We start from the raw sequence: 27592 nt of genomic DNA on the forward strand, positions 1-27592 counted from the left end.
CTTTCTTCCCAAACTCTGTCCACAAGTCACCTCGCAGACCTCTGTTGCAAGTCTCCTTGTTTTCACCACAGATTTGGCACAAGAGGGATGAGGTGGCCATGCTTGAGAGACAGGCCTTCCAAATGAGATTTAATGTAATAGGACAGAGTGGTATCATTTAATTCACCCAGAGAAAAATTTGTACTCAAAGCTGTTGCAATAGCTACATGCTGAAGAGTGAATAACTACCTCTAAATTCACCCATCAGATATTCCTCTGTTATGTTTTCAAAAAAAGACAGCTCTGTGTATGATTCCAGAACCAAAAGATAATGATAGTAGTTTTCAGCATAAAAACTAGAAGGGCTCTTTTTTCTTATGAAGGCTATTCTAGCTAAAACTCACTCATTAAAGCCTCAGCAAAGGTATAAATCTAAGATCTAGAGGAAATTCTTTACAGCACTTAAGGTGCCCGTTAGTACTTTCATCAAAGACAGGGAGACATTGGAGTTAATCTTGTGACCGCAGAAAACTTTGAAATATCTCAGCAGAATGAATGGTTGCCATTCAGAACCACTATTAAAGCATTTTGGAAGGTGCAGACAAAATGTATTCTCTGTTTATTATCCAACAATTGATGAGGCATAGCCTGAGAAACTTGGTTTGGTCAACCCTAATCTGAGCACTGGACCAGGCAGTTTTCTCTTTCACTCTTTTCAGCTGCCCTGTGACTCCGTGGTATTGTAATTATGATGGTAAAATCTTCTTCAGACAAATATTTCTGCATGAGACAAATACAGCCATAAAACAAGTAAACAAACAAACAAACAAAAACAACAAAAAAGCAGAGCTATTTTTCCTTCTCAGGAAATACCCCGACAACAGTATGTTCAACCTTTTTCTCTAGGGCATTAATGAACAACTAATTCAGGAGGCTGTTATACCAGCTTGACAAGACCTGAGAATTCTGTCAAAAAAAGGCCATTTCTGGTGAGTCTTAACCCTTCTGGCCATTTGCATTAGCAGGTAATGCAAGGTCTGACAACACTGCAATCCTGTTTCCCAAAGAGAATGAATTAAATAGAGTCAACTGTCTCTGTTCATTTCTCATTTCTTTTTCCAGCCATATGTGGGACAAAAGTGCTTCCACTTTCACTTTTTTTGTCATCTCTCATGTGGTTACTCTTTCTTCCCTAGGCTTATCCAGAGCTTTTCCCAAGCATGCCTTTATTTTTTCATGACTTTGTACAAGCAAACAAATTGCCATGACACAACACCTACCAGGAACTACCAATCTTGCAATACTTTTTCATGCGACACTTAAAAGTGTTGGCTGCTATCACTTCAAAAACCAAGGAGGCATTTCTCATAAAGCTTCCCAGCAACGGATTTCACTGAAGTGCATTCTTTCTGTGTCGATGCCATTAAAGAAAATGTTGAATAAGATTGGGATCAAGACTCATATTTAGGTCCTCCACAAGTAATCTTCCCTCACCTTTTCAAAGGAAAAAGGTATTTTCCTTTGCAGTTGTATCAGTTTTAAAAATAGACTGACTTTCATTTTCCTTACACAAGCAGATTAATACCAATATAGTTTATGAATTAAATTGACTTTGGAATGTAATTATAATAGCTGGGAAATAATTTAATGATTGCAGAGAAGGACGAAAACTCATGTTGTCCAACATTATATGGAAAAGAAATGACACAGAGGATGGCAGATCACTAAAAGGAAATTTAGGAGAAAGATTTGATGAAAATTCAGACTTTGTGAAGGGAATTGGAATAAAATTAAGAGCAGAAAAATTGTTAGCAGAAAAGAGGAAATAATCTCTATGAGATGTTTCGTGCATTACTGGAGACAAGTGGAAAAAGAAGAGTGTTTCCAGAAAATGAGGAGACTGTACTTGCTGCTCCTCCTTGAGTATGATAACTATCTCCTGGCAGGTTTTTCATAGTTCTTCTCAGAAAATGTTCAAACACATTACCTTTGGTCTCTAGGCAGTCTGAATTTATTAACTTGTTTTCTTACCATTCTTACTTCACAGTTTCAACATTCTATTTTTTCCACAAAGAAAAATAAAACTGAGAAAAAAAAAAAACAAAAACTTAGCATCTGAATTCCCGCGAATGAAGTTTTTTTGTCCCCTTCAGGTACCTCAAATCTGTTCAACCATACTGCAAAAGATGTCAAAGTAGACTGTACTAAATATTCCAGGGAATTGCACTTATAAACACAATCATTTGTACACTATCCGTAAAATGCAAGGAAGAGCAGCATATCTAACATACATACACATGTATATGGGTGACTACTTTTGAGATGACAACTAAAAAAAATGATTTGAATTACCAAAAAATTATCTCAAAATCAAAATAATATTTTCATCCCAACAGTACTTCCTCAAGAAAGCAGGCAGTTTATTTATTTATTTATTTTGATTTGCTTTACAACACTTTTTTCCCTCTTTTTGAAAACAAAAATGTTGTAAATCATTTTGAACTAGATGATTTACTGGATAAATCCAGACCTCAAATAAGAAATTTTTATGTTTTTCACTGTTTAAGTATTTACACTGAAAGTATAAAAGTCTAGACGAGTCTAAATCTTTAAAGAAAGGTAGCACATTTTCCCTCCTGTAAAACAATTATATATTTTATCTTTCCCTTAAGTAAGATTTAAACTGCAGAAAACATTCACCTAGAAAATAATTTTCAGAGTAATTTCAAAGTGAAGTACTAATTAGGGACAGCCTTTGAAGTTTCATCTGGATTTCTTAACTGTAGTTAATTTCCTGTCTTGAAAAACCATTTATGGGCATGTTTCTCTATTTCGTCTTCCATCATCACTAAAATATTTTGTAAATAGGAGAAGAAATTAACTGACATCTTATGTCAGGCTGTTCCATGTGCATCCTTGGAAAACATGGTCATCCAAAAAGTGAGTTAGAAAACCATGCTCACAAAGTAATTTTCAATTCAGTAACTCTACAGAAAAAAATAGTGGAATGAGGCTTAATATCATAAATCATAGAACTATAGAATGGTTTGGGTTGGAAGGGAACTTTAAGATCCTGTAATTCCAACCCTCCTGAATCACAGAATCACAGAATTGCAAGGTTGGACCTGCAAGATCATCTTGTCCAACTGTCCTCCCATTACCATTGCTACCACAAGCCTCTAAACCATATCTCATAGCTCCTCATCCAGGCACCTTTTGAACACTGCCAGGGACAGTGACCACCACCTCCCAGGGCAGGCCATTCCAGTGCCTGACCACTCTCTGAGAGAAAGTTTTTCCTTATGTCTAATCTAAACCTCCTCTGGTACAATTTGTGGCCATTTCCTCAGGTCCTGTTTGTTGCCTGGGAGAAGACACCAAACCCCTCATCACCACAGCCTCCCTTCAGGAAATTGTAGTGAACAATAAGGTCTCCTCTGAGCCTTCTCTTCTCCAGACTAAACAATCCCAGTTCCTTCAGCTGCTCCTCGTAAGACTTGTGCTCCAGACCCCTCACCAGTTTTGTTGCCCTTCTCTGGACATGCTCCAGGGCCTCAATGTCTTTCCTGTAGTGAGGGGCCCAAAACTGAACACAGTACTTGAGGTGCGGCCTCACCAGTGCTGAGTACAGGGGGATGATTACTTCCCTGCTCCTGCTGGCCACACTATTTCTAATGCAGGCCAGGATGCCATTGGCCCTTGCAGCCACCTGTGCGCACTGTCAGCTGAGCATCAACAAACACCCCCAGGTCCCTTTCCTCTTCACAGTCATCCAGCCACTCATCCCCAAGCCTATAGCGTTGTGTGGAGTTATTGTGGCCAAAGTGCAGGACCCAACACTGGGCCTTATTGAACCTCATCCCATTCACCTCAGCCCAGCAATCCAGCTTATCTAGACCCCTCTGAAAGGTCTCCCTATCCTCAGGCAGATCAACACTACCTCCCAGTTTTGCGTCATCTGCAAACTTACTGAGGGTATACTCAATCCCTTCATCTATGTCATCAATAAAGGTATTAAACAAGATGGGCTTCAGTACTGACTTCTGGGGGACACCACTTGTAACAGGTTGCCAGCTGGACTTAACTCCATTAACCACTACCCGTTGGGCACGGAACTCTAGACTGCTGCTTATCCAAAGAAGAGTATACCTGTCTAGGTCATGGTCAGCCAGTTTCCCCAGAAGAATATTGTAAGAGACCATATCAAAAGCTTTGCTGAAGTCTAGGTAGACTACGTCAACAGCCTTGCTATAGGCAGGGACTCTTCCCACTAGACCTGTTTGCTCACAGCTCCATCCAATCTGGCTTTGAATGCCTCCAAGGAGGGGGCATCCACAACCTCACTGGGCAACCTCTTCCAGTATCTTGTCACCCTCACAATAAAGAATTTCTTCCTGATATCTTGTCTAAATTAGCTCTCTTCCAGTTTAAAACCATTTCACCTCATCCTGTTGCTACATGCCTATATAAAAACTCCCTCCCCAGCTTTCCTGTGAGCCCCATTTGGGTACTGGAAGGCCACTATATGTTCACCACAGAGCCTACTCTTCTCCAGGCTGAAAAGTCTCAACTCCCTCAGCCTGTCCCTGTGGGGGAGATGCTCCAGTCCTCTGAGCATGAAGATCCATGGCCATCCTCTGAACCCACTCCAACAGTTCAATGTCCTTCTTGTGTTGGGTGCCCCAGAATCAGATGCAGTATTCCAGGCAGGATTTCATAAGAGCTGAGTTGAGGGGCACAATCACCTCCCTTGACCTGGTGGTCACACTTCTCTTGATGCAAATCAGAATACCATTGGCCTTCTGGGCTAGAGGAGCACATTGCTGGCTCAGGTTGAGTCTTTAATCAATTGACACACACAAACTCTTCATCATAAACTTTTAGTGTTTTCATTAATGGTGTGCATATCAGCAATAGGGAGCTTACTACATGTCATCAGTTTACAGGCTGGTTCTGCCCGGTTCTGTGACTAACGGGGCAGAGGGATTTTGCAAATCTGTGCCTCTGGAGAAGGGAAACATGGGATGCAAAAATAATTAAAAACAGCAGCAACAATCTGAAGAGAAACAAACTAATTTACTAAATATGGTATCAGAATGCAAGATAACATATTATAATACAATATGATTAGAATTGAAGCTAATAAATCAAATATAATGAGAGAGTGTGTCTGAAAGATGGATAGGCCTCACCATAACACTGAGGTGAGATGCACGGTTCGGTTCAGTAGCAGGGAGGAGGGCCTGGCGAAGAAGAGAGGTCAGATGACCTACCAAGACCTTATATCTGTTCCACCTGAGCAGAAATGATAACAAAACAGCAAACAGTCTTCTGGGGAATGCAGTTCTTTTTCTCTTCTGGGACAGATACCTGGAACTGGAGCATTAACACTTTAACTTCCAGTGCACTACATGATGTTATGATTTGGAATACCGATAACCAAAAATACATTTGCTATGAGCAACCTGGTACCAAAGTACCAAAAAGTAACAAACTGAGAAAGAATAAGCATTCAAAATCATCTTGACAAACTAGAGAAATCAACTCCAAAAGTAAGGTGCAAGTCAGTAAGGTGAAATGCCAGTTACAAAACTCACTGGGGAATTGTCAACTACACAGAAAGCAAAACCGAGTGACCATCTCATATCTCTGTACATAAGACCCTAAAAATTATGGTGGTTCACAAGAGTATAAACTGGTGAATGTTTTGACATTGTGAAGAAGGTGAACATTATATTCAATTTAGAAAGAGTAGTACTGTTTATTGACTCACAAGGGAACCCTTCTGCTCTGTAAGCTTTGGAAATACCCCACAAGAGCTCCATGAGCATGGAGGAATTGCAGAGATTCCAGCTTTTCTCACAATTAATATGTGCACATTTTGGCATTATAGTAAGAAGATCTCTCCTAAAGACAAATGGAAAATGCTACAGTCAGTTGGCTGATGTAATAATTCCGCCAGATTTGCCACCAGTATCCTGGGATACAACAACTACTGAGTCCAGGTCTGGGGACACAGCACAAGAAAGACATGGAATTATTGGAGTGGCTCCAGAGGAGGGCCAAATCAGAGGGCTAGAGCACCTCTTCTATGAAGAAAAGTTTGGGGAAAATGGTATTGTTCAGCCTGGAGAAGGCTCTGGGGAGGCCTCACTGTGGCCTTCCAGTAATTAAAGGAAACCTAAGAGAGAGAGGTTTACTGACTTTTTACATGGGTAGGTAGTGACTGAACAAGGGGGAATGCCTTTAAACTAAAAGAGGGGAGATTTAGATCACCCATTGGGAGAAAATTTTTTACTCCAAGAGTGGTGAGGCACTGGCACAGCTGCCCTGAGAGTCATGGGTGCCCCATCCCAAGAGGCATCCAAGGTCAGACTGGATGGGGCCCTGGGCAGCCTGATCTAGTGGGTGACAACCTGCCCACAGCAGGAGATGGAAACAGGTGGACTTTGAGTTCCCTCCCAGCCAAAGACATTCTAAGATTCTGTGGAAATTCACTGGCAAAAATGCTACAGCTTCTTGCACAAATTCTTCAAAAAGGGGCATTTTTACTAACACAGTCTCACACAGACTGACATGTTGTAAATGGTTCTTGATGGAGAGAGGGTGTTCTTGTGTATACAAACTGACTTAGCTGATAGGAAACTGGCAACCCTAACTAGATGGCATGTCTGTTTTCAGTCCAATGTACGTCCACCATCATGATGTTTTCCACAGAATACCTGATTCATGGCTCAAAGAAAAGATAAAGTAATAAGTATTCTAACAGAATTATTGCATCTGCTGAGTGTAATATTTGCTATTTTTTAGTTAACATTTTACTATTAGAAAGCAACAGTTTCTTGAAAGCAGAACTTTGCAGGATGTTCAACTCTATTCACCTTCATTTCCTGCTGCGGACAAAATTAAACCAAGCTCTTCTATTTCAGGTTAAGTCATGGAAAATTTTCACCTTAAAATTGCAACTATATACAAGTTTTTGTTGAAAGCATTGTCAGATCAGCACTGGAAGATTTTAAATCAGGCAATACCTCTGAATGAGTGCATGAATAGGCCTTTTGTGGTCCTGTCATTTCTCAGGCACAAAGTCTATGTAGAAAGCAAAATATTTTGGCCATTCAGGTTTTCACTGTGTGATTTATAACATTCTCCCAAATACCTCTGTGAATTTAAAATGCTATGACCATGCTTTTCAGAAAAGAATACTTAATTTTAATATTCCCAAATCCTCATTTAGGTTTTTAAATGAGTCCTTGATTCTGCAAATACTGACATGGGTGCTTTTTAGTTAAGTATAGGATTGAATTTTGGCAGGATCAGGGCCTAAATAAACTGGTATTTTAAAAATATGAAGTGGTTTCCAGGGTTCATTGCAAGCCATAGAACACAGAAGTGGAACTATATTGCACAGTCCTGGTGATTTCATGGAATTATTCAAGTTTAAAATTCTTGTTTCTTAGACAGAAGAATAATAATTAATAAAAATTGATTTGAGCTTTTAAAATTGCAAAGCAGAAACCTGATGTACGTGCTTAGTTCTACTTGTTGTCAACCACTGAAAGTAAACACACATTGCTAAATTCTTAAATCTAAATGAATGCATCAACACTAGTCAGGAAGAGGTTATGCATTACAACATTTTGCTAAGTGGTGCCTTTCTCATAGATTATCTAAGCAAATAAAAACAAAACCAAGGGCATTCTAGAAAGCATTTTATTGTTTTAGAAAAATAATTAGGAAAAATAATGAAATATGAAAACATCAGTTTTAAAGGCTACGAGTTTCTACAGAAGCTTAAAATAGATTCAGACTTAAACTTTATTCGCAAATGCAAGAATGTACTTTGTAATGTATGATACTACAAAGAATCTTCAAATAAAAATAAAAATGTAGCTTCTTTGGATACTTCATTTTTGAAAGATATATATCTCATTTAAAGTCAAGAATGAATTAGCTAAACCATATCTAAACTGAGCTCCCCAGGAAAGTGGTAGTATGTAAGGTAAGTACAGTGATGTCCTTAAGTCTTCCTTTTGTCTGAACGATTCTCTGGGGACATCTGAAAAACAGTTGATCCTGGATACAGTCAGCAGCCAAAGACTGTTATGATGTAAAAATGTTGTGAGCGTGCTCTTTTCCCCACATAAGTGTGGTAAAAGATCTGCATAGAGGCTGAACTGATTTCAAGGCTGGCACAAACAAAGCCTAAGGAAACCAAGGGATCTGCAGCCGTGTAGTGAAGGATGGGGATAAGGGCAGTGCAAGAGGATTAGAGCAATATGTCATCACATACCGTAAAGATTTCAGCTGAGTGTATAACAAAGCTTTTTAGTTTTATAGCTCAACATGATGTGGAGCACCAGTCTCTCAGTTTCTCAGCCAACACGTAGCTAGATGTCATCAAAGAGGTCCTCTGGCTCACAAGTGTTTTCCAGTGTTTCAAGAGACATCACATCCGGGGAGTGCTCGCCTGCTGTCTTCTGTGAGGAGAGATCTGTTCTGGAAATATAAAGCAAAGAAACAGATCTGAAATAAATACAGATACAGATATAAACAAATCCAGTGTACACAGTGTCAAGGTCCCATTTAACACTGTGTTTTGAGATTTTAGTGTTATGTGTAAGAGACTTAAATATGTGCTGAAATGGCAATGGCAAAACAAACAGATGAAATTCAGTTTATAAATATCAAGCCTTTAGTTATTTTCTTAAAACTTTCAAGACCCTGAAAACGATCATTTCACCCACCAGATCAACACAGCAAGCTGGGGAGAACAGAACAAATGCAGAAAAAATCTTGAGGACCTGTTCCACTGTTTCTATACAAGATATTGCTCAGCTAACTGCTTTTTATTTTTTACCCTGGCACTAAGCCTGTGTCCATCAATTTGGCACAGAGGCATTAAGAAGATTCATACTGAGGTATCTCAAAGCTCTGTTGAGGGTGCAAGCCTAACACCAAACTGCAGAGGGGAAGTGAGAAACCATACTGACAAACACGGAAGATTACATTTGTGACAGCCTCCTATCCCTACATGAATTAATATGCGTAGACTGGATCCACAAAAAAACTTTGAATCCTGCACAGACAAACTTGTTTTGTAGCTTTAGGAGGAGAATTACTAATTACTGGATTTCTCACTGATGTGATATTCCAGGGTGGTATCATTAGCAGCTTTGAAAATGGGAGATAATCTCTTAAACCTTTTCACAGTAGACTGTAGGGAATTGGTATAGGAAGCAGGGCCCAGACTTGATGTGCTTGCACTTTAAGGTTTTATGCTGGTTGGAAATTCATGAGGATTGGTGGCTTTGTGCCCAGGTATATTCCACTGGTGTAATTCTGACAGAAGTTAAAAAATCTTATATTACCAAGGCTAACACATGATCCACCAGGATGGGAAGAACTAGACATGGAAACTGTTACACTGAAATGCTGCCATATGAGGGCTTAGTATAATGAGGCATTCAAAAGCTATCTTAATTTCTAGACTAATTCAAACCTTCAACTACTCCACAGCTGCCAATATAGTTAAGTAAAATCAGGACATTTGATTGCTGTTTTGTAATCTGGCTTTATAGAGATTCAGAACCAAGTTTTCCCAAATTTCCATTCTTACAGGAAAGATCCAGGGAACAGAAAATTTAAAAAATACTGCAGTCTTCCAAATGTATTAATTTTCCCAAGACCTCAGCCACTACCTGATTCATAGCTTCTTACCTTTCAAGTTTATCAATCCATTGGAAGTTCGTAGCTCTCACTACAATGTTTCCTACTGTGGACTTGGAGAATTATTTCCTTTTGGAGGTGAACCCTCTGTAGTCCTTGGGAATCAGTAAAAATCCATTAACACTGAGTCTGGGATGCCTTCCCTTCCTACAGTCTCTCCAGTTTTTAGAAGAGTTTCCTTACCACTCTGTCATTCTAGTTCTGCAAACTGTTATAAGTTCAACATACCATTTTTTTTTTTAGGTTATGATCATTACTTTCTCTAAAAATCTAACTTGGTTAGTCCATGAACTCTTCAAAACTCTTTTGTTCACATCTGAATACATGGTTTCAAAGTATGCAGTGACACCTGGAGAAAGAGGGCATGACATCAAAACCCTCTTGTACTAAATACAAGTAAATCCTGCCAGATTCAGGCAATTTAGCCAGCAACCTCTGGTCAGCAGGATCAGATCATTCTGTATTGTTCTCATTGCCAGTGAGCAATTCATTTCTATCCTATTTTTTTTTAAGTATAGGTAGTATAACTCAACATGATGTGATGTTTGATTTAGCTAATGAAAGTGTGCATTTCTTTTACCTTTCTGGGTTAGTTTAAAGTGATACGTCTTCAGTGAGAACAAAGGCAAACCACATAGAGTGCAGTAGCACTCCTATCAATTAATTCTGAGTGATCTCACCAGCAAACAAATTAGGCCATGAAAGATCTCTATACCACCACAAATTTCAGATACTGAAGGTCATGTTTAGAGTAGCTTAGGAATTTTTCACTGTCCATATGTCATATGGGCATTATGGTAAGAGTTCTGAAACCCCAGATTTGTTAACTTTCAGATTTTACCTACTGCAGAATTTTCTGATTGTGAAAAGTAAGCCTGACAGTGCATAAGAACAGCAATGTCAATAACAATTCCATCCTCATTGGGGAAATTAATTGTTTTCAACACTAGACTTGAAAGCCCATCTATAAGCCAAGTCGCTAGTGGGTTTTAACATTGCACAGCTAGAACTATTAAGCTTCTGTGTTCTTGTAACAACATGGTCCTCATTTGATCTCCAGAAGCTGTAATACCATGCTTATGAATAAACCCAACTGCACTTGCAAAGTGGAAGCATTAGACTCCTTGTATGAAGTTCATAAGCTACTTAATTTTGGCTTTAAGACTGGATGATTCATATTTGCATGGCAGTTATTCACAACATGCCAACAGCTTGCTTTGTGCTGCGAAATTATTTGCAGTCATCCTCGGTTCTCACTGGAGCTTTATTACCATACCCTGATGCATAACATAGTTAATTTCTTTAAATTGCAGTGAGTTGTATAGCCCTGTATTGCCAAAAAGCCTGTAAGTAAGGCATTCTTCTTGAAAGTTTATTCTTCTGTTGGATCACTTTTTGAAGTCTTGCCTTCTGGTAAACTTAAACTCCATTAACACATCTGGAGAACTGCTGACTCTAAGAGATCATTTCATATTTCCTGACATTTAGTTCAAGCCCTTCATAAACTGAGACAGTAGACCAGATCCACAGCTGGTGTGAATCACTGTAGCACTAATAATGTCAGTGGAGCTCTGCTGACTTACACCAGCTGAGATTCTGGCCCAAGATTTGGAAGAAAGTGGTTACATTACTTGATATTTCTTTCCACAGCTGAGTAAGAGCCATAAGAAACAGAAGACATGCAACACAGCACTTAACTAAGCAGTACAGTAACAGCATGATGGTTTTGCAAAGCTTGGGAGAAAAAGCAACACCTTTTTTTTGCAGTTGGACAGATGGACCAATCCCATTTGTTTCACATGATTAATTGTTCCTGAATTCACAAAGACCCCAGAGAAAATCAGCACATCAGTCCTGCCACAATACACAGCCAATTCCACTTGGTAATGTTTTTGCAGGAGTTTGAAGGAGAAATAATCTCTAATGTGACTGCTACAAATGACATGGTTAAAAAGAACTTCCTAGTGGTAAAAGGATCAAACAAGTTGTAGCTGCTCTGAAGCAAAACCAGGTCAGAGGCTGCAGCACAGCAAAATTGCTCATCTTGAGGTATTCTTGCTGGAAGGATGAAAGGTTCTTGCACAGTGATATGTTTGCCAATGTGCATACCTCACTTGCCATCAGTGCAGCACATTGTGGTTATGCTTCTACTGAGGATTTTGTTCTCAAGCAACACTCATGGGATTGGAAAAGAGCAACTCTTTGGTAAATTAACATAGCTACTATGAAAGTTTCCTAAAAAAAAATTAAGCAATCTAAGAGCCATACTTGTATCCTTAACCCACAACATTATCTTCTCCATATTTCTTGGTAATTCAAAGAACCATTTCCAATCAAAGGCTGGCATTTTACTAAAATGAGATTTCAGCTCTCCCAGCTTTCTTCTTGTTTTAAGGAAAAGGCTGAAAGACTTGGTGTGTATATGCCTCTCCTTTGTTAGGTTAAATGGTTCATTCCTGTCGTTAAAATGAAAAAAACAAAGGCTTCATGAGTAGATATTAACAATATTAACATGGGATATAATCTGATGTATACTTTCTTCAGTATCATAAAAATAGATGGCAGCAGCAGCACATAAGCAGAAAATCAGTAGTCGTTATAGTATGAACTGTGAAACAAAGGTAATGCACATTAAATGCTAGTGAGCAGCTGCACTGACTGACAGGACAAAAGCTGAAAACAACATTCTTGCTCTGGAGATGATTTGCCTAGTCCACCCTGAGAAAAGCTTGGAATTTTTGATTTATCAGCAGTCTGCTGTCTGAGTGAAGACAACTCCGTCTTCACAGAAAGTCTACAGAAGAAAGGTACTCATCAGCAGTCATTAATGAAGAAGGATTATAAAAGGAGCTTTGTGTATAGACCTGGGTGAAACCTCAAAGACCTTGTGGCAATACGTAAAACCTTGGTCTTGAAAAACTGTTTCCCTGGGGGTCATCACATGGGCTGCCTACACCTATTGCCAGAAAAGAGGAAAATTGAGACATGAAAAGTAAAAGAAATGGTGTGAAGTAGAGGTGGAGAAAATATTTTATAAAATATATTATATTATATAAAATATATTATAAATATCTTATATTTATGGATGCATCAAGAAAACTACATGCAAACATATCTTTTTAAAGATGAATTTGAAAAATATACTTTTTTCCGCTACTTTCAATCATCTGAAGAGATCAGCGGCCTCAGGCAGCATCATTCCCCAATGGGAAGCTGGCCTCAAAACAAATTAACGAGGACAGAGAAACATGCAAACATGCTTGAGAAAGAATACAGATAGAAAAAAATAAAGATTTCTCTCTTAAGGAATATAATCTCCATCCCTCTTAGAGAACCTTCGATGTGTGGCATTTTCACACATTCAGCATATTAAACAAGATGTCTAGACACAGTTGAAGTCAGCAGACAAATAATAATAATAGTAAGATTGTTCAATTATACTGTAATTGAAGAATATTTCCAATGCAGCTACTAGGAATTTAACTTTCAGCCAGGGAATCAATGTTCTTTAATAAGTTTCCTCTGGCTGCAAGCCAAGCTGCAGCTGCACCTGTGCTCATCATATACATGCCGAGTGAGGTACGTCTGTAATTCCTGCAGTGCACAACACTTAAGGCATAACAGTTGAAAAAAGGACAACAGCTAAACCGTACATTAAGCTCTTGTGAGTGCCCTTCTTTGTTCTCTAGAACTACAAACTAGCAAAAAGAGGACAATTTTGTTTTAAGTTACACAAGTTCTTTTCTTCAGGTGTCACTCTGGAATCTTTCAAAAGGAGAAAAGCCAAATGAAATCTCTAAACTATGGTAGAAACAGACACATTTATTGCAGCAAGAACAAACCTGCAAACAAACCTGCTATGCTAAGAAGATAACCATCTCTCTCTTTTTGACATATTGATGATCAGCATGGATGAGTTCTCAAAATCATTTTCATTTTCTGCTCTATCATCTATTTAGTCCTGAAAAAAATAATAATTCTAAAGATCCCCAGAAAACCCCGCGTAATGTCTAAAATGGCCGTGCAGACAACACATCATGTAAATGAACAACTCTGACAGTACTATTTTAGGAACTTCTGTTGGCATAGGTGCAGATCCTTCTTTGAAAAGAACATTCAAGTTTAGGAAGATAAATATGGCCTTGGATCTTTTTGTCTAATCAAACACACTTGCAGATGCTTACTAACAAAGATCTACTTAAAAATGCAATAATAGAAGTCACTTGAAAGGAAAAGCCTAAACTATATTTGTTTTAGACAAGTGGCACACATTTCTGTGGCTCATTTCCACTTAAACTCCCTCTTGCTTAAATAAACTAGACCGTATTCAGCTTGAGCAACATGCTAGCGCCACAGCCTTCACTGGCAAAAAGTACAAATCTCTTAATCATAACTACAATTCCATGCAGTAAAGGAAAACTTGGTTTGTTTAGGAATTTTGTCAAGGCCTTTCATAAATCCAGTACTTTGCAATTTTTTTCTGGCAAACATGAGAAGCCATTTCTCATAGTCATTAAGCACTATTTATCACAAAAAAATTTATATAACACCAGCAATGGCTAAACTGTATCATCACCCTTTTCCAGACTGTCAAATCTCCAAGACTGCCTTCTCTCCTTGCTCTTACCTATTGCCCTCGGGTAATCATGAACAGTAACAAAAGGCCAAAGGGGGCAAATAAGAATCCCCAAATGAGCTTCTCACAAAGAAACACATGTTCTCAATCTCCTCCACCTGCTGTCCCAAACCTGCCTCCATTTCTGGGACCCATCCTTCCAGTCAAAGCATGGGCTGGCTCTTTGCTCTGGTTGTAAATACCATGCTGATGATTTCCGCTGTCATGACAGCCTGCAAAACTGTGTTGAATCTAATCACAAAAATAAGGCATTTAACCAAAGGAAACTTGGAAACAATGAAACCTAAATTGCACTTGAAATCTTTCACGTCCACTCCGCTCCTTTCTAGTATTAGGTTTTAAGTAGCTGTTTAAATCCCACTGACTTCATCAGCTTCTAAACACTTGCTTAAAGTTAAGCATGTGCTTAGAAACTCTCCTGAACCATGGTCTCAGCTTACAATTCCCCAGGGCCTACTCTTTACACTGACCGCCACATAAGAAAACTTAAGAATATCATAAACCAGTAAAATTAAATAAGGTCATTCTTACAGAGAAATGGGTTAGTCCAGCATTCATACAATGAAAAGTCTTCTCTTCAAGTTAGACTTGCTTAGTCTGATATCTTTACAAAATAACTAGGTACAGCTAAAAAAGATCCAACTGTCTGAAGGGTGTAAGAGAATACACAGATGTCATCTTAAAAATTGTATTTTAAACATTCTCATGACTAAATTAAGTATCTTTTTTCTTCCTGCTGAACAATTTGTACACATATGCTTGGCCACTGGCAGAAAGGTATTATTGCCTAGATTTCCTATTATCTGCATATCTGCACAAGAGGTTTTGGATCATTTATTTCAAGCAGTTTACTGTAGAAAACCAGTTTGAACTAGATACAACCTATGACAAAATTAGCTCCTAGAAAGACAGAGCTGCAATGAGTTCTTACAAAATACATGAGCAATTAATTGAATGAACTAGGAGCAGGTTCCAATTTACAGTTATAGCAGAGCAGACAAAGTACAATCAGGCTTTCTCCCTCCTCCAAAGGTTTCTAATAGGTCTCTATTGAACATAAAAATATTTTCATAATGAGAATTGTCTTTTCCTTTCTCAGAACTCCCACTCAATCTGTCCTGTGTTCCTCCTGCTCTCTATCAGCCACAGACCTGGATTCATTCACAATTTTCTTAAAGAAGTTCAAACTTTTGATATTTAAGATCAAATCTCTGCCTATAGTGATGTCTTGTAAAATTTCCTGCTACACTGGACATCCATGAAAATGTCTATTTTTTTGGCAGAGTAAAGAAACCACTTCCAAAATATATCATCTATATAATCATTACTCTAAAAAGCAGGAATCATCTGCAGCCCATGATGTGGTTGCTGTAAGACAGAGACAACAAACATGCACTCTGGTCTCTTCAAAAGTTAATTTTTCTCCTCTGAAACCCCAAATAGTCTCCATCCATTCTAGCTCTTGGGGTCTGCCTTGGTGGTGATATCTGGACTAAGTACTTTACCAGGAACACTTAACAATGGAAAAAATAGCCGAGTCATTACTTGATGGATAAATGCTGTGAAAGAGTCTAGACTATAAGATTTTAAAGAAGGGTTGTACCACCTCCAAAAACAACAAAATCCCACCTAACCAAGAGGACTGGCCTGGCCCTGTGTGCTTCCTTCACAAAAATTCTTATGTTAACTGGGTTTTTCTTTGTAACAAGTCTCGTTATTTTTTTTTTTCTTTTTTTTTCTTTTCCTTTTTCCTTTTCTTTTCCTTCTTCTTCTTTTTCTTTTTCTTTTTCTTCTTCTTCTCCTTCTTCTTCTTTTTTTTTTTTTTTTTCCTGTAACTAGTCAAAGTCACAAAAGCATTTTTAGCCCTAAAATTTCAAAGATTTCCTTTTCTGGCAGAACAATTTTCATGTATACTGCAACTGAATTAAGAGACACTCTCATTTCACTCGTGCATACCTGTGCATCCCTTATTGTTGCAGTGATAGAGCTGGAGATCTAACTGCTTCTAATGCTAAAGCACATCCTAATTGGCCATGACTGTGCCGGGCTTGCTAAGATCTGTCTACAGAGGTCAAATGGAGGGGATGCAAAATGGTGACCACTCAAGATATGCCTCTGCTTTAAGAGGCCACCTATTGTAGTTATGAGAAAAGAACTGAGACAACCAGCAGAAGACATGGATTAATGATCATGGCAGGCTGAAAGACAGTAGCCAGCTCTACATTTTGAATGGAATTTTTCAGTTACTACTTTTCCATGAATATAGGCCCAGTTTGTTTCAGCTAGCCTATATTCCATCAATCCATCTGCCAGATTTTTCTTCTCCAACTCGAGGCTTTTAGAGATGCTCAATCAGCCTTGAATTAGGAGCAGGGTCTCAGAAGGATTGTAGGTCACCTGAGACTATCAGGCTCTTCAGTACTACCAACCAAATACACAGATGCATCCCTGAGAGTACGCAATGCTAGTGTCAAACTGCCAAGCCCCCAACACTGTGACCTGGGACATAACCTTACATTTCATACTCCAAGCCTGCCCAGCACCTGCCTAACTTGGCACTCGGACCTGCAATTTCTATTTCACACACATCACAGCAAAAAACATTCTGCCATTCTGGTCACCGTGGCCTGAACTGGACTAAAATAAATGCCTTCCTGGAATGAAGAAATAGGCCATGTCAGCCAATATGAAAAAGATAATGAAAAAGATAATTTGCCAGACTGTTAGAAGGTAGGAACAGCTGTCCTAGGTCAAACCAAATTAGCCCAGAATCTTGTCTCCAACAGTGGCCAAAAACAGACACTCTTTGAAGCATGCAAAGTGCTTTTTCAGTTGCCAACTGATTGTATCTCAGAGATTTCCTGAGTTATGGTGTGTTTCTATGGATTTGACAACATTCAGCATATCTCTGTCACAAACTGGCCCCAGAGCTCACAGGCACTTCAGATAGTCCCAAAACCTTCAAGGATTTTCACATGTAATACACAGGAATGGAAAAAACACGGCAGAAAACACAGAATGAGATAAACAGGGGAATGAAATGTGACAAAATAGATCTGAAACTAATATATTAGTCTAACTGTATAGGATTGATATTCTCCACAAAGTTGTTTCAGGTCAATAGCCTAAATCAGATATCTTGTGATACATTACCGTACACTTGAAATAGCTCCAGCAACGTTTTCTTGTACTGGTCTGGTTCAAACCAGCATTCAGACAACTTTATAAAGCTTTATAAGCTTTATAAAACTGTAGCCTGTAAAGAACACAGCTAATTGTGCTGATGCTGTGCTGCTGACAAATTTAGGTGGCTCGGCTTTTTGTCCTGTAAAGGACTTTTTATCTTACTAAGGAAAAAGGGAGCACTGTACGGGTGGGCAGCTGGGATTTTATTAGGAGAATGTGGATGCCAATCAAAGTAGATTAATCATGTTGTGTGTGTGAAACAGGTGCTGCTTGTGTAAATAAGCCAGCGTGCTACACAGATGAATCACTGAAAATGCAATTCTAGCTGTATCTTTAGTCATTGGTAATACACTTATTTGAAACCCATCTGGTATTATCCACACCACAGTATCAGGAAACAATAAATGAGTAATGCCCATTTTTCAGGTATGCTTTCTCACCTAACACCTCCATCCTTCTTTCCTGAGAAAAAATCAGAATCTATAGTAGGTTTATAGTCCAGCATCATATGGAAATTGCTGTCCTTGGCTAATTAAGATTTTGACAGTTTTTACATTTGGAAACTTATTTTTGCCTGAATCACATTGCCTTTACAAGAGAGAGAGAGAGAGTAAGGGTAAGAAAGAAAGAGTTCCCATCTAGAATACAGTGCATTACTTCCTCAGCCCTTGCATAAATTCTCGTGATCAGAATGAACACTACAGATAATACAAACGGATGCAAACAATTTAGAGGACCATATGGTTTAAAAAGCTGTGTTGTTTTTTTTTTTCCTAAATTTTTTTAAATAAATAAAAATGTCTTTTGAAGAGCTTCCCAATAAATTTAGCAGGCAGAAAGCATTAAAAAACAAAATAATTTTTCAGAACCCAGTCTGAAACTTAAATTTTCAGCTCAAGGATAGCTTAGCTCTTCTTTTAATAAAATCTGCTTCGCTCAGAGCAGAGTTGGGCTAACTAATTGGCATTTTTTAAAGGTTTGCACATTGAATTACCAATGCTCTGCTGCTCTGAGGACACATCACAGGGGTGACAATTTCCTCTCTGTTGTTGCTTCAGCAGCAGTGGAAGGTGTGCTGCTGCTCTCTCTGTGACACTGCTGGCGCAAGGCCTTCCTAACCACCAGCAATTCCTCACAAGAGTTTTATTATCAGCAATATGCAGCAGAGCAATTGACTGTATTGCATATACAGTCCTGCATGCTAACAATTATAGATCTAGTCATAAAAGATGTGGTCATGATATATTATCTAAAACCCACTGGAATCTATGGGAGTTTCCCCATTGACTTTATTTTTCTTTGGACAAGTTCTTTGTACACAACAAACCTGTATGAGCCTCCCAGAACAGCATGGGCTGGTGGATTTTTTTCATAATCTCTATCCACAATTTGCTTTTTTTTTTTCCCACCACTAACCTCTGGATTCATCAGTGAGGCAGCATTCCAAAGTATATAGCCTTCTTCTTTATCTTTCAAAACAAGTGACTCAAACCAGAAGGGAGCCCTAAGCACACCCTGCTCATAACACCCTGGTTATGTTTTGATGGTGTTATTTATACACTAACATTTGTATGTAACTGCTTCTGCTTTGTTCTGTCAGGTACAGCATCCATGCAAATGTCTCTCTGAATGTAAAGTATACAGGAGAATCAACAGAGGAATTAACAGATGCTGAAAAATAGATTTTATTCACATTCTTAAATTGTGAGAGCATATAAAAATTAATGAAATTATAAAATATTTGGCAATGATCTGTACAGAAGTCATGATGTAATGTAGATACTTAGCACAAAGTAAACTAGAAAGCTTGTTCATAAGTGAGGTTGTTTAATCACCAACATGAAGTTTAAAAATGATTTATCAACCAGCTTTCTACCATCTGCTATAGAGGAATCCATTCTACCTTTTCATATTCAGTACTGGTAAATGCAGTGAGCTATTCAGGCAGTGGTAATAAAAGCTCATTCTAAACTTGGTGAGAACTGATGAAAGTGATTATGGTGAAGGCCTGGTACTGTCAAACTGTCAAGTTTGGTACTTAATGTAATTCTTCAGAGTTTACGCCTTTCCTACTCATGAAGAAAAGGACTGCAAGCCAATTTCCATTGAGAATGCAATGAGACCAAGGAAACAGATCATTTAGTTGCAGAATGCTGAAAGAGTATACAATGAATCAATAAAATTTTATCTCATTTCACAGAATTTTTTCAAGAAGAGAACCACCTTGCACTTCTGGACATCACTAGTGAAAAAAATATGACAACAACCTTGAGGTCCTTGGCAGGGAGTGCTAGAAATTTCAGAGGTCTATGAAGAGCATTCATTTAAATTTTATCAACCGCTTCTGTTTTCCAAGGCTGGATAAATGTTCCTTTGTGGAAGATACAGTGAAATAATAATAATAAAAAAACAACAACAATGGGGAGTCATTAGGTTTAGTCTGATATTGCCCTTTCACCAAGGCAATATTCTGACTAGCCTGCAACACTAGCACTGATGCTAATACTCTATACACACACTTACAAATAGCACAAGCTTTGTGATTATGAAAAACATCAAAGGCAATCTATGTCCTATTCATATGAACAACTCAAGTATGATGCATGCAGTAACACTGACAGTACAACTCCTAATGTGTGATTCATCTAAACCCCAGAAGATTTAGATCCACAGAGCCAAGAGGCCCTTCATGAACAGCAAAGAGTGATTGGTCTGTACATCAGCTTCGCCTTGGCTTACCACCTAAAGTTCCTTGTGATGGTGAAAAACAGCTAATGATGACTGGATGCACAAGGAGGCTGGGTATTATTCATCTGTTTGCTTCAAATATTCCAGGAAATAACAGCGAACCTTATCTGCAGATGAACTTTTTGTGGAGCTTACAGTGAGTAGACAGCAATCATAATGATCCATGAAGTTGGTGCCACTGGAGGAAATATTCCACTGTTTTAATTCTATGCTGAGGGAATTAGATTTTCTTTTTTTTCAGGTGCCTGGCACATTAATTTTTATGAAAGTTTTAGTACAGCATGGGGCAACAAACGGGACTTAGCCAATACGAAGGGGGTCTGGTAGAGATACAAAACCTTGGCAGGCACAACTGTTTCACCCAGTTCCCACTCTGTGAGCATCAAGGTGCCATCTATGCCTTTATGTTGTTTCTGCTTTTTTTCTGGCAAAGAGGATGTGTGGCCAACCTATAGATAATGGTATATGGAGAAAATTTATATACCATTATCTATAGTTTGGCTACACCTCCTGAAATCTGTATAGAACTAGTATTAATAACTAGTATTGGGTAGTGAAGGTTGCTACATTTTTATTCTTTAAAACTTTCCTATAACAACAAGATAACAATAATAATGATAGCAACAACAACAACAAAAAAAAAAAGAAAGAAAAAAAAGAAAAGCAATGTTTTAAGTTTGCAGCCTAGGGGACTGTTTAGGGAATAAATTAAAACATGTATGTCCCTGGATATAAGGGGCAGAACACAGCAAATACAAAGCCACTGTTGGGCTCAATATCATTTGCTGCTCAAGGATGCTTAGAGCTACAGAAATGAATTCTGTTCCAGACTTAAAACATTTGTATTCTTTCCTGTACAAAGCTTTACTAATACCTAGGCACATTTAATTGATACCTACTTCATAGCAGGAAGTGAACAAACAGACGGAAGAAAGATTTGGTAGACAAGAACAAAGAATAAAATTCTTACTTGATAAATACAGCTGTTGAAAAAGCAAGGAAGAAAAAATATCCATGCTTCCAGACACAGTTTGTATTCTAAGATATTATTTTGCTTGTTGCAGACATATTGGAATGGTTCCTAGTATTATCAAAATGAAAAGGATCAGAAGGCTTGGACCTGGATTGGAGGCTTATCAAAACTACCCAGACTTAAGGCCACTAGACCCAGTAGAAAATAATGAAAGAATATACATCTAGTGAGATTTCTGTATTACTCCTTTCAGAAATATGAGAGGGGGAAACCCTTACAAGAGACTGGGATGAAAAAAGGCATAACATAAACACTAAGGACAATTCTTTTGAAGTTTGAATCAAACTTGGAGTGGGAGGAGAGGACAGAAAATAATTTCTACTTTTACACACTGAATCATTTATTTTCAGCAGTTCTGCGTGTTTATGAAGTGTCAGTAATCACAAATTAGACAACAAAAGTGTGATAAAACTAGCCATTCCTTAAAACCACTCACAGAATATGCTTACCTCGAAGGTGCTGTTTTAAAATTTTAATTGCTGGCTGAGCAGACAGAAACTCTAGTGAAAATGTCTTTGTTGAATAGTTCAGATCAATGCAAGGAAAAGAGTTAGAATTTAATCAATAATGGGGATAATGAAGTCAAAGACTATTTTCTTTAAAGAAAAAACCCTAAGTGATTCAAATTCCCTCAGAGATACTGCCCTGCCTCAATGGGGCTGACTGACCTCCACAAAGTGTGAAACTGATGAACCACTGTGCTGATAGAATCGTTAAGGAGAAAAAAAAAAAAAGAAAATGATTTTGTCCGGTATTCCCTCACTATGGAAATAGCCTTCAGGGTTCCCCACTCTGTCCACCCCACGATCTGAATCCCTACTTCAATTCTAATATGGACGAAGGGTGCAAGCTGAAGTGTTACAAACCCAGGTGAGGGAAAGAAATGCATCTGTCTCTCAAGGCTCACTTGAAGTAATGAGAGTTTGGACAAAAATCGCACTGGTGCCTGAAGGTGGCTGCTGGAGAGAGGAGAACAGACATCATTCTATGTAGTAAAAGCAAGTTGTTATTGGCACAAGTTTAGAATAGCCACATTGCATATGTGCGTCTAAGCTGCAGTGCCTTATGCAGCTTGTCCCAAACAAGTGCCAAAAACACCTATTTTCCCACCAGGCCTCTCCATGTGTTTCATTTATTACTTCCACCCTCATCTTCCAGCAGTCCAAATGGCAAAATCCAAGCACTGCCTCTGATGGCCTCTGACGGGAACAGTAGCTGGCTGGCATAAGCCCAGTGCGGGTCCGAATCAGAAGCTGGATCGAGGCCAGCTACAGAATACGCAGCTTTTGGTGACAGGAATAGGTTTTAAAGGTTATGTACACCACATTCTAGCAGAACATCCAACAGATGATGTATTGCTACCCTGTCCAAATGTGAACTCCCTTAATAAGGAAGCAAGTTCCAGAATCACTTGTTTGCTGAGGTAATGCATTAATACTAATTCTTTGAGGTATGGGAAAGAGAATCTTAAAAAACAAAACAAAAACAACACTACCAACAACACAAATCCCAAGCCAAAACCAAACCAAACAACCAGACAAATGTACAAAAAAACCCCATCCAACCCTGGAATGAACGCACCCGGCAATGATTATGACAACCTTAACCCGAACATTTGTTGAGATTTCTATTGAAAAGAAAAACTGGGAAAAATCATACAGACAAGTGTTGGTAAGACTGCTATTACAAAAAAAACAATCAAATAAATAAACAAAACCAAAAAACAATAATAAGCAATGCATACTGCAATAATGAATATTTTGCAAGGCCAAATGACGACTTGATAATTTAAGGGATAAATAAAACAACCTTAGACATGAGATTGGGAAAGACTCTTCCAACACATCTTGAAGCCAGCGTGGTAAGAAACTGCCCAGTTATCCACGCAGACTCTGGGCTCCAGCAGTCATCACATCCTGCAATATCCCACCTCTTACAAGAACTCCACAATTCACAGACCTCCTGAACTTGATCCCTTTGTGACAGCAGTTCTTTGCAGCACAAGAGGAGTACCTCTAATTCTGAGCTACCTGAAATTGGAGGCTACTGAGTAAATTTCACAAGGAAATATTCTTGCTGATGTTTCCTAGGAATAATCTATGTGTTTGAAGCCAGTTACATCTGTAAACAGTTGGGAGTTCTCTGGCTGTTTTTCAACCAAATCCAAGATACATATTAAATACAGAACCAAAGAAATTTTAAGGAAAGTTGAGAAACTAGGGTTTTGGGATTGTAAGTATTGTCCACATACATCATTTTTTCCTATTGGTGACACATGAAATGGCTAGCATGCTTTACAGTCCTTCCTGAAATTTGTTGTGCAATGTTCCTGTCATAAGTGGTACTCTGTTCTTCCTCACAGAGGACTGGTTTAGAGACTAAACCACATACATTGTCAGAAAAGTTGTCAAGCCTCCCCCAAATTTGAATACCTAATTTCTGAGAAGAGGTATTAAAACAGGCTTGCAAAATAAAATGGTATGTTACACTGTTCAGCATAAATCTTACATCCAGTATTGATGAATATCATAACATACTGCACCTCATCCTGATCTGCACGAAGCAGACAAAAAACCACATCTAATTGGATTATTTTATCGATTCTATGCATTTTGCTTGATGCAGCACTGAAGTTGTTACCATTACCCAGCATCAGCCTGTCAACCTTGTGTCATGCACGAGGTGAGGGTTACTCAGATGAGTAAGAATTTCATCTGGAAAAATGCAACAGCAACGAGCCATTTCTAGTAACATAGAATCATAGAATCACAAAATGGTTTGGGTTGGAAAAGATCTTTAAGATCATGTAAGATCATTCCAATCCCCCTGCTATAAACAGGAACACCTCTAGAGAGACTAGGTTGCTCAAAGCCCCATCCAGCCTTGAATGCTTTCAGGGAGAGGCATCCACAGCACTGCTGAGCAATCTGTTCCAGTGTCTCACCACCCTCATGGTAAAGAATTTCTTATCCAGCCCAAATCCACTTTGTTCCAGTTTAAAGCCATTTTCCATCATCCTGTTGCATGTTTACAGGTGTTTACAAAAAATGAAATACAGATAATACTCTCCTTTGTATCTGAGCTTTTAAAAACGTTCTGCCTGTTATACAAAGCCATTACTGTTTCCCTTTAACATCACTGTACAATGGGAGCTGTCTAATGTGTGAAAGCAAGAAACTCATTGATTTTATATGTTTGCTAGACAACAAATAGAATTAGTAAGTTAAATTTGTTTTTGAGTCATCTTGTCACAGAAGTGAACAGATGAGTCATTCTACTTGTTTCTGTGATGGGATAGTCTTTATTCTCAGTCTCTTTAGCTTCTCTCAAACATGCTGAAAGTGCATTTCAGTGTGGATAGAACACTAAAGAGAGCCTAGATGTAAACAATAATCTGATAACCAAGAATTATCTCCAATTTAGGAAATAGCCATTTCCAAAACAAGTTTTTTACTTTCAGCCAGTCATTTCAGTGCATTAGTCACTTGAACTTCTGCACTAATGAGAGTTTTCTAGGACAATGTAATAGAAATAAAAAATTCGACATACCTTTCCTTATATACTCATATATTAAAGTAGTATTTAAGAAATAGTAATTGGAACAAATACTCCAGTCTGGACAAACATAGCTTTAAAGTAAATCTCCAACAGGACTATAGTTATTTCAACAAAAAATATGTTGAAAATCTTTGCATATATTCATCCTACCAATTCATTCCCACATAATATTTTTCATCTCAAGTGGTTCATTTTAGAACAGAAAGAACTGTACTTTGGTTTCAATCAAGATGAACACTGACAACACATAGTGCACAGAAAATAATCCAAAATGAAAAAAAAAATGATTTTGGAAAATGACATTCACTTGCTCAGCCAATGATGAGTTGTTGTAGGCTGGGGTTTACTAGATTTGATTTGAACTACAAACTATTCCTTAACTTACAGCTCTATGGAATAATACTTCAATGTGTCTGTGGCAGATTTCCCATACTTCAAAAATGAAATTATTTTCTTGGCCTAGTAAATAGTGGCTTGTTTTAATGATGACATTGTAAGAAATTCAGGCTCTTAATTAAGCATAGTGTAGCTGAAATGTAGACAGGTCACCTTTTAAATTCAGTTGGATTAGCTGGCATTAATTTTCCACAAAAATATCACATTGGTTGCATTTCCTATGACTTGATTTTTTAGGGATGCATTTCACAGACTAATTAGGATCTCTGATTCAGGCAATAGCATAGTTTTCCCTATATACATTTTCCACATGGCACTTGCAAGATTAAGACATCTCAGGCAGCAAGATGTAGGAAATACCCTCAGAGACACAAGTTCAGTCATAATAGGTTCAAGAAAGAGGAGTTTTGCCTCCTTTCTATCTGTGCTCTCCACACACAGCTGAAATTCATAGCCATCAGACTGCACAAGCACTAATTTTTAGTACCTACCATGAAAAAATTGACCAAATTATTTTACAAGAATTCTGAGGAATGCACTAATTTCTTTCCCTATTTCTGGTTTTGGTCAAATACCTCTATTTGTTTCTCTCTGCTTTGATACTGTGCTCTATGCTACAGTCAGTTACTGCTGATGCACGAACAGCTGAGCCAGGATTACAAACTCTGACTTTGGACTGCCAAGACTGTAAATGCTCAGTATGAAGAAGCAGTTCAGTGATACGAAGTTCCTGTTGCCTAATCGGTCCTTTCACCCTTGCCAGGAGGCAGACATGCTTTTGCTGTGGTTTTGCAAAAAACATGAATTATACAGCAGTACAATGAACTATCAATTAGTGACCCAATTTGCAATGCTGGGAATCAAATCCCAAAGAATTTAAGTGATCAAAGAAGAACCGTAGGTTGCAAATTTTATTGCTATATTTTTACTGGAACACAGTTTACTCCTCTTAAAGTCATCCATATTAACACAATACTTGCATGGTCTGGAGCTGTTTAAACAAAACCTCCTTCTATAGCTCAAAGTTTCAAGGAAATTAGCCAAGTAATAAGACTAAACATTTTCTTAGGAGTATTAGGAAACACAGAAAAAGTTTTGAAAGTTTAACTTTTGACCCTGAAGACTTAAATTGGAATAATTTGAAAGTCAACCACACAGCATATCTTTTCCAGGTAGTGAAAGGGATTTTACAATTAGATGAATGAAAATTGCTATACAGTCTTAGAAATTATCAAACAAGTGTAAAGAATTCACAACTACATAAAATCATTTATTTTCTTGTTAACATTTTAAACTGGGGGAAAAAAGCACACTAGAAGATAAGGACTTAATTTAATGCAGAAAGCAAAATATGAAGGTAATAAATCAATTTAGGGGATGCATATAGTGTATGCATATGCAGCAGCGCAAACAACACTGTTTTCATTATTCTCATCCTCTCTACATCCTGTTGCTGGGAAATCTGAATGTGCATTGTTAAAATTACTGGAAGCAGACAAAACACAGACTTGCAGTCATGTTAGCATGAGCGAGATTTAAACAGACGAATATGCTGAACTTTTTGTTGCCACTATTCATGCCTTCATAGAAGGAACTTTAGGAAATAAAGAATCTGTGGTAGCTTTCCAGTGAAGCTGAGCATCCAGGAGAAATTTAGGCAATATCAGACTGTAATTGCAAAAGAACACTCCTTGTGAATTCCAATAAGGTTCTTCCTCTGGTTATCTCAACAAGCAATGTCCTTACCCTCTGACTGGGGGCAGAGTGTGAAAAAAGAATCATTCTGGAGGGGGCCAGAACATATGTCTGAGAGAACTTACTTCAAGCTGCCCCAGGGGCTTCATGTTCTTTTTCTATAATTCTGCATGCTGAACTCTTGCACTTGAGAAAGAAAGAAGGAACTTTGGATGGAGCCTCATTCTGCTAGCCTTAATCTGGCTACTATAATCCCACTGAAAGCGGTGCTTCTGAAACCAAGAATCTGAGAAGACAAAGCGATGAAACTCTCCTGAACATGCAGAAAACACACTTCTTTTCATTTGAGGTAAATAGGGAGTACAATGGATGTAACTAATGATTTCAGAATATAAAAGAAATTGGGGAAAAAAAAAAAAAAAGAAAAGAAATTCAGTGAACAGATGCATACATCAAGGTAGTTTTGTAGGATCTCATAGGAGCCCCAAGCATGAAGTTCTACTGTATGCCATGCATATAGACCTGATCAGTGGCTTAAAATAATTACACAGGAATCTGAACATAAGGACTAAGACACAGTTCCCATCTTCCGCCAGCTATCAGCGCAAGACAGACTCACACATACATACCTT

At 38.2% G+C, this 27592-nt stretch overlaps 1 protein-coding gene across 3 annotated transcripts in view; it reads right to left on the bottom strand.

Annotated features, from left to right (window-relative positions):
• Positions 1 to 7686: 7686 nt before the first annotated feature.
• The window catches only part of XRCC4 (X-ray repair cross complementing 4), a 174110-nt gene continuing 154204 nt past the window's right edge, over positions 7687 to 27592 (bottom strand). For all 3 annotated transcript variants that reach the window (XM_090130891.1, XM_090130894.1, XM_090130893.1), the window contains exon 8: positions 7687 to 8478. In XM_090130891.1, coding sequence (XP_089987017.1) covers positions 8370 to 8478 — 109 coding nt within the window. In that variant the 3' untranslated portion in view covers positions 7687 to 8369. The remainder of the gene's footprint in view (positions 8479 to 27592) is intronic.

This window comes from Phasianus colchicus, chromosome Z (genome assembly GCF_987193195.1).
Source record: "Phasianus colchicus chromosome Z, bPhaCol1.hap1.1, whole genome shotgun sequence".
Taxonomy (NCBI): Eukaryota; Metazoa; Chordata; class Aves; order Galliformes; family Phasianidae; genus Phasianus; species Phasianus colchicus.